We start from the raw sequence: 8347 nt of genomic DNA, 5'->3' as shown, positions 1-8347 counted from the left end.
CCTCCTCACGTCCCTGGGCCAATTCACGGCCTATGTCTTTGCACTGTTCACCTCTCTGCAAGGTGAGGCTCCTGGGCTAGGGAGGAGACGGGCTGCCTTCCTGCACCAGAGGGTGTTGGGGGGCTTTGGGGGAGGGTGTAGCTAGCAAGAAACAGGATTCTACTCAGGCTAGCTCAAATCAAGGGTTGTTGTTGTTTAGTCGCTAAGTTGAGTCTGATTCTTTTGTGACCCCATGGATTGTCACCCACCAGGTTCCTCTGTCCATGGGATTTTCCAGGCAAGAATACTGGAGTGGGTTGCCAGTTCCTTCTCCAGGGGATCTTCCTGACCCAGGGATCAAACCCACACTTCCTGCATTGGCAGGTGGATTCTTTACCACTGAGTCACCAGGGAGGCCCAGTGGTACTCAAGGGTACTGATTTTAAATATCCAAGGCTTCCCCCAAGGACCCCAGGGTAGAAAGACTGGCTGACTTCATGGGAGCTGATAGCAGGGTCAAGAACAGCCACCAAAACCAAAGCAGATACTTGCTCCATCTTTTTCTCCAGAGTCACAAGAAGTCTCTCACCTTCTCTTTGTGGTAACTTTTTCCCTCCACTGGCCCATTCTTACCCATGGTCTCCAACTGGCTGCCCAAGATGACCACCTCATCCCTATGTCATCTTCCCAGTCTGCTAACCGTGGTCTGGTTCAGTCTTTTCTATGTTCTTAGGAGAGTCAAGGATCTGACTGGGCCATCAGACGTCCATCTCTGGTCCAGTCATCTGTGGCCAGGAGAGCAAGATCCTGTGATGTGATGGCTATGTGACATGAACAGAGTCTGTGGAGGCGGGAAGGAAATGATTAGTGGAGGAAATGGTAGATAAGCCTGCTCCCTGCCCCCGCAGAATTTTTCCTCCCATATCCAGCAAAGGGGCAGGTACTCAGGGTACATGTGGGGCAGGGTTTCCCTGCCTGCACCTGTCCCGTTTCCTCCTCATACTTCTGTTTCATACACACAACTTAAAGAAGTATATCATAGCCCGACTGTGAGGGAAAACAGCCCGGAGAGGAACAGCAAGTGTGGCTTTGACTCACAGTCTCATCCTGTCCAGAGCAGTCACTAGGGACGCAGGGTGTCTAGATCCAGTGGGTGCAAACCCACAGGAGCAGAGCTGGCTCCCAATGCCTCACGAGACTGCATGGCAACATGGTTGGCCGCCGCTTGGGCTCAGGGCGTTGGCAGCATGGGTACAAGCAGTTCTTGTTGTTTAGTTGCTAAGTCATGTCCAACTCTTTCCTGACCCTGTGGACGGTAACTCGCCAGGCTCCTCTGCCCGTGGGATTTCTCAGGCAAGAATACTGGAGTGGGTTGCCATTACCCTCCAGGGGATCTTCCTGACCCAGGGATCAAACGTGCATCTCCTGCATTGGCAGGCGGATTCTTTACCACTGAGCCACCTGGGAAACTCGGGGAGAGGCAGACCTAGGTTCAAATCCTGCCTCCCCTCACCACCTCAACAACTCATTCAGCTCCTCAGATCCTTGTCATCTGTACAGTTGGGATTATCCCAGTACTTTTCTCATCAGATCTCATGATGAATACCTGAGATAATGTGTGTGTGGGACACAGTAAGCCTTCAATATGTGGGAACTATGTTAACAACAGAGTCATTATTATTAGGCCATCAGAGACTGGCCCTAGATGAAGACTCATGAGTCCACATCTGAGAAGTCTCAGGGGTTAAGGTTTGGGGGCAAGTCTTGAAACTGTGGATTGTCATTCTTTCTGAGGTTACCCATTATAGCTAAACCTGAACACTTCACCGCACTGAGGTTTTTCCACTGACTGTGAGTAACTCAGTATTTCTCTCTTTCTCACAAACAGAGCCCTCAGCCTACTTTAACTACCCTTGAAGTCTTTTCAATATATTTTTTAACAAGTTTACTTTTTTTTTATTGTTGCCTGTGCTGGGTCTTCATTGCCGCACACAATCTCTTTGTTGTGGTGTGTGAAGTTTTTTAGCTGTGGCACACAGGCTTTGTTGCCTGGTGGCATGTGGGATCATAGTTCCCTGACCAAGAAACCTGTGTCCCTGCATTGGAAAGCAGATTCTTTACCACTGGATCACCAGGGAAGTCCCCTCAATACTTCTGCTGTTGTATAGGGTTTTAGTTCTAAATTTCTTTTAAAAACCCCAAAAGATTTTTACTTCTCCCTCAATGTCTGTACTTACTACAGTTTTCATACCTCACACCTTCCCTCTTGATGAAGCGCATCCTGGAATAACTGTTTATAAGAAGGGCAGTGGTCGTTGTTTCGTATGGTTGAAAATCTCTTCATTTCGGCCTTTGTTATATCTGATAGATATGTATACAGATTTTATTTCAAGGACTGGCTTTCATTCCCAAGATATTGATTAGGTCCTTTTTCAGGAATAGATTTCATCTCGGGGGCTGATGTTTCTGTACATTCTTGAACTTTTACAGTGGAGCGGTTTCGCCTCTGGGCAGCCGCCAGCCCCGGCCCTGCCCCAGGCTCACTGAGGCTTTCTCCTCCCTGACAGGTGTCTTCATCTTCTGCTGGTTCATTGTCCTCTACTGCCCAAGCCAGAGCACCGTGACCTCATCTTCTGGCACTGCCCGGGTTGACCATGCCCAGACCGTGTCTCATGAATAGAGGAAGGCCATGTGGCCAGGCCGGGCCCGCCCTGCACTCTGGACTCAGCTCTAATTCGCCGTGTGACCTGGGGGTGGTGGGGAGGGGGTGCCTGCCTCCTGGGCCTCAGCGCCTTTCTCCGCACAATGTGACTGGGGAGCCAGGGGATGGGAAATACGTTGGGCCATGTTATCTCAAAGGTCTTATTCAGATACACCTATGGGTCTGAGAGTTCACAGATCCAGGACGGCAGGAGTCTCAAGTCCCTGTGATCCTGAGACCCCTGCCGGTACAAAGTGACACCCTCACCCTGCCCCCACACCCACCACCCGCCCTCAGAGCAAAACGGCCTTCTAGTCTCAGAAAGCCTGAGTTCCAATAAGGAGGTCGGTCCTTCCCAGTCGCTCCCCTTCCTCCCTTCCCCTCATCCCTGCCCTCCCACAGCTCCATCCTTGGGCCGCCTGTACCTGAGGGGACACTCAGGGCCACCGCCCGCTCAGGCGTGGGGGGCTCTTGTGAACTGGAGGTTTGTTTTGAGGGGGTGGGGGGGGTTGCTCCTCCTCTGGTCTCACCTGGTCTCAGCCACTCTCTCCAGGGCCCATCCTCACAGAGGTCCCCTTGCCGCTCAGGGGCGCTGGGAGCCCCTCAGGTGCTGGGGACCCTGAATATCAAGGAATGCCACTTACTCAATAGGTGGGCTACCTCAAGCAGTCCCCAGTTCCACCTCTGACTGCCTCACGGGTGGCCCTGATACCGACCAGGGTCCTTGGCCTTTCTCAATCAACAGACATTGATGGGAGGCCAGACGAGAAATTCAGGCAAGGCTTTACTGGGGCCGCTGCTGCAGAAGGGGAAAGTGAGAATTAACAACAGGTTGCCTTGCTTGCTCACTCCCTGAGGGCAGGGGTGGTGAAGCCGATTCCTTTCATGGGGTGAGGGTAGGGATATGTCCAGGGGTTTGGCTGGAAGCCTAGCTTAGGTGGTTTGCCCATCCTTCTGGTGGTGCTGAGTACAGGGGGCATGCACAGTACCCAGCTTTTTTTCCCCAACACCCTGTTTTTATTCCTGGCTCTTCAGAAGTGGCATTAGGGACTTTTTTAGTTTTTTGTTTTGTTTTGTTTCTTTTGTCCAGAATTGGCCCAACTGCACATGGACGCAGTTATTTCTAGTCCCATATAGCTTCTCTGCATTTTGTTGCTGGAGAAGAGGTCTGCCCAGGTTGCAAACATTGCAGCAAAGGGTCCCAGGTCCCAGCTGGTCTCAGGTGGACTGACCTCTGACCTGCTGTCTTGGTGGGGGTGGAGGGCATAAGGTTCAGGGCTCAGCACACCTGAGGGCTGAGGAGCCAGTGCGGGGGGAGGGGGGTTGTGAACCGAGAGAGGATGGACATTTCTTCTGGCATCCAAGCTCCCATAGTGCCAGGGGAGTGCCTCAGGCCAGACCCAGCTGGGTTTGTCACTTCCAGTGGCTGGGCTTGGTTTTGAAACCACTGGTTTCCTCAGTAGGAAACAAAAAAGAGGCAGAGACAGTAGAGATAGACACGGATATAGAGAGATGGAGAGATAGAGAGAGACAGAAAGATAAACCGAAAGAAAGATGAACAGATAAACTGACCCAAAGAAAGAAAACAAAAGGAGAGATAGACAAATGCAGGGACACGCTGGCCTCCTGGGCCGCTCCGACCAGGAGGGCAGGGCGCTGGCGTCCACCCCTCTCTTCTGCCCTACACTGCACCTCACCCAACTTACTGTTCAGCCTCACTCTTCAACCCCCACCCTCCCCAGTGTGCTTTGCAGAAAGTCTAGCACCTTCCACAGGTGAGAAGTTATTATTATTAGAGCCTCACTACAACCCCTGGCTGCCAGTCAATTTGCTCCCCACAAATGCCCTGGACTTGGATTTCCCTTCTCCCTCCTCCCACTCAGCAAACAGATGAAAGAAAGGAAGCCCAGGACCCTGGCTTTATGCAAATCACTGTGTTCCTAGAAGGGAAATCTTAAGATTGTGGACACTGCAACAGTTGAGCCACGTTATCAGTTTTTGGGGACAAACTTGGTGGGTTTCAGGGCTTATCTTCATAGACATCTGTTTCTCACACCGAAGTTCTCAGCAACCTTACCCCAAAGTCTCAGAGCTAGTAGCCTGTCCTCAGGAAGAATGGCTGCTTCAGTGTCTGACAGGCCTGGCTTCAAATCCTAGCTCTGCTATTTAGAGGCTGGGTGAACCTGAGCCTGTCACCACACCTCTCTGAACCTCAGATTCACCCTACGTAAGATGGGGCTTGTTGAGTCTTATGTGTGCACGCTCGGTTGCTCAGTCATGTCCACCTTTTTGCGACCCCATGGACTACAGCCTGCCAGGCTTCTTGGTCCATGGGATTTTCCAGGCAAGAATACTGAAGTGGGTTGCCATTTCCTACTCCAGGGGATCTTCCCAACCCAGGGATCGAACCTGGGTCTCCTACTTTGGCAGGTGAATTTTTTACCACTGAGCCACTTGGGAAGCCCATTGAGTCTTAAGTGAGGTGGTCAAAGTGAAGTGCCCGACATTAAGTCAGCAGGAGTTAATTTGCTCCATGAGAAACCCCTTGGCCTAAAGAGAAGACTCATTGGAAAAGACTCTGATGCTGGGAGGGATTGGGGCAGGAGGAGAAGGGGACGACAGAGGATGAGATGGCTGGATGGCATCACTGGCTCGATGGACGTGAGTTTGAGTGAACTCCAGGAGTTGGTGATGGACAGGGAGGCCTGGCGTGCTGCAATTCATGGGGTCACAAAGAGTCGGACATGACTGAGCAACTGAAATGAGCTGAACTGAAAGCAAATTGTGAGCTTCTGCAACCTGTTTGTTAACTAGGAGGATATGAAGTTCAAAGCTCCCTTTTATCAAGAGGGAGGGGACATATGTGTACCTATGGCTGATTCATGTTGATGTTTGTCAGAAACCAATCCAATATTGTAAAGCAATTATCCTTCAATTGAAAATAAATACATTTTTTTAAAAAAAGGCTCTCTTCCAGATTCCTTGCACAGCTCTGCCAAGTGAACCAGCCCTGGGTGGGGAGGAGGAAATTGAGCCCAGAGAGGCCCAGCAATCCCGCCCAAGACCACCCTGAAAGCTGGCCCGACACTAGAACTAGGGGCTCCGGGGGTTTAGAGTTATTACCTTGTCCCTGACCTCCGAGTCTCAAGGGAAATCCTGGACAGTGGTTTTTTCTTACCTTTTCCTTGCTTTCTCACTTAAGACATGCTCAGTGGGATGCGGGACGGATAGAACCACAAACCCTGGATGGGCGGGGTTTCCAGGTGCAGTTGGGGAAAGCTGAAGGGGTGCCTAGCTAACAGCAGAGATGTCCTGTTTGCTGATTGGCTCTCCACCCCAGGGCCAGGCAGTGGCAGAGGGGCTGGGGTCCCTCACTGCTTGAAGTCACTGCAAAAGTGGCTCCAAGCACCAAGTTGAGCACATGCTAAGGCCAGGGAGGGCTATGGCGAAAAAACACCCCAAGGTCCACCTAGACAGACGAAGTTCTCCTGTCACTGATACATCCAAAGGACAACCTAGGAGGTGGACAGCCTGATGGTCAAAAGCACGAACTCAGAGGTCAGCCTGCTTGGTCCAGGTTCTTTGCCTTGGACCAATTCCTCACCTACTGAATCTGCAATGCAGGGATAACGGCAGCTGCCTGACAAAGCTGATGATTACATGAGATACTGGCTAAGAGGGCTGCCCACCTAACACAGTGTGACTGTGACTAAGCCGGAACTCGGCTTTGGCTGACACCTTATCAGGCCGTAGGCGGCAGTGGTCATCTGTGTGCTGCAGGAAGGGTGTCCCCTCATCGTGGTTCCCTGCCAGGTTCTCTCTGTTCTGTCCCAGATTCTTCTTTCCTAATACTTTTTCATTACAATGTAATAAATAGGTAGGAAGTAAGAAGACCTACTTGCTTCATGCTTTCAGAGAAGTAATTTAATATCAAAAGATAAAAATTGTTTGCAAATTGATCTACAAATACAGTGTAATTCCAATAAAGGTTCTAAGTCATTTTTTAAGCTTTCTGAAACTTATTATAAAATTTATATGAAAGGGTCTCCTTGGTGGCCCAGTGGTTAAGAATCTACCTGGCAATGCAGGGGGTGTGGGTTCAATTCCTTGTCCAGGAAGATCATTTGCCCCCTGGTCTACATGCCGCGGGGCAACAAGCCTGTGGGCCACAACTCCTGAGCCTGTGCACCCTAGAGCACGTGCTCTGAAACAAGAGAAGCCACCGCAATGAGAAGCCCACAGACTGCAACTAGAAAAAGTCCATGCACAGCAGTGAAGACCCAGCACAACCAAAAGTAAGTAAATAAATAAAAAATTTTAAACTAAATAAAATAAAATTTATATTAAGGCATATAGGCCTCAAATAGGTAAGTCATCCTTAATGAAAGAGGGCACAGAAGGAAGAACTGACCTGCAGATATAAAGAGTGTACAAGGCCATAGTGGTAAATTCAGCTTGGAGTCTGTGCAGGGATAGACATGAAGACCAGCGGAATAGAACAGAGGCCTCTGTGGCAGACACGTGTACACCTGGGGACTTACTGTATGACGAGAGTGACATCACGAGAAAGGGACAAATGATCTGATGATGGTGTTGGAAAATTAACTCTTTGTAAGGGGAAAAATAAAACAAAATCCCTACTTAACTCCTCATACAGAGATGGACTTCCAGCAGAATAAAGGTCTAAATGGCATGGCAAAATTACAAAATTAACATAGGAAAATATGTTTTATTGGAGTATAATTGCTCTACAATGTTGTGTTGGTTTCTGCTGTACAACAATGTGAATTAGCTGTATACATATATCCCCTCTCTCTTGAGCCTCCCTCCCATTCCCCATCCCACCTGACTAGGTCATCGCAGAGGGGGACATATTTTTGTGACTTTAAGTGCAAGAAAGGATTTCTTAAACAAAAATTTGTAAGTGCAAAACGTCAGACCAAAACCTGATAGACTCAAATACATCAAAATTAAAGTTTTCTGTTCAATGAAGGTCACTACAGGCAAGGTTAGTGGACCTGTGACAGAAAGGAGGGAGGTATTTGCAGCATCTGGAACCAGGGATTAACACCTGGAAGTCCTGCAAATCCAAACAAGATAATTCTGCAATAAAGCAAAATGGGTTGAGTTTTTAAAAGACAGTTTCAGAAGAAGAAACCCTTGAAGCTAACACATTAGCACATGAAGACAGATTTAAAATCTTTAGTAATCAGAGAGGCACATACTCAAATGACAGTAAGACCTTGTTGTACCCCTACGAAACTGGGAAACATCAGGAAGGGAGTGAATATCAACTGCTGGCGGGGGCAACGGTGCCAGGCTCCCTCAGGCATTGTGGGAGGTGGAGAGAGTGTAGGTTTCACCACCTGAAAAAAAGTGCAGTGCTGCTGCTGAGCCACCTGTCCTGCTCCTGGTTCTTTAGCCCAAAGATACACTTGCAGGTCTAGAAGGGACTCCACCAATGACATGTGTGGCATTATCTGTGAATAATGGGAGTTGATGGCAAAGTGGGGTGTCCATGGCTAGGAGAGTAAAGAGGAAATTAATGTGGGTGGATCTTTTTTTTTCTTTTTTTAGTAAAGTCTGGTACAGCTTTTTTGTTTGTTTGTTTGTTTAATATTTATTTATTTTCTTTATTCATTTGTCTATGCCAGGTCTTAGTTGCAG

General features: G+C 49.1%; 1 protein-coding gene across 1 annotated transcript in view; it reads left to right on the top strand.

Annotated features, from left to right (window-relative positions):
• GPR97 (G protein-coupled receptor 97) overlaps positions 1-80 on the top strand; it is a 21681-nt gene extending 21601 nt beyond the window's left edge. The window contains exon 12 of the mRNA XM_010861970.1: positions 63-80. Within this exon, the coding sequence (XP_010860272.1) occupies positions 63-80 (18 nt within the window). The remainder of the gene's footprint in view (positions 1-62) is intronic.
• The last annotated feature ends 8267 nt before the right edge of the window (positions 81-8347 follow it).

The sequence above is a fragment of the Bison bison genome, unplaced genomic scaffold (assembly GCF_000754665.1).
Source record: "Bison bison bison isolate TAMUID 2011002044 unplaced genomic scaffold, Bison_UMD1.0 scf7180017864473, whole genome shotgun sequence".
Classification (NCBI taxonomy): domain Eukaryota; kingdom Metazoa; phylum Chordata; class Mammalia; order Artiodactyla; family Bovidae; genus Bison; species Bison bison.
The sequence above is the reverse complement of the archived record's forward strand: the minus strand, read 5'-3'. Positions and strand labels throughout refer to the sequence as shown.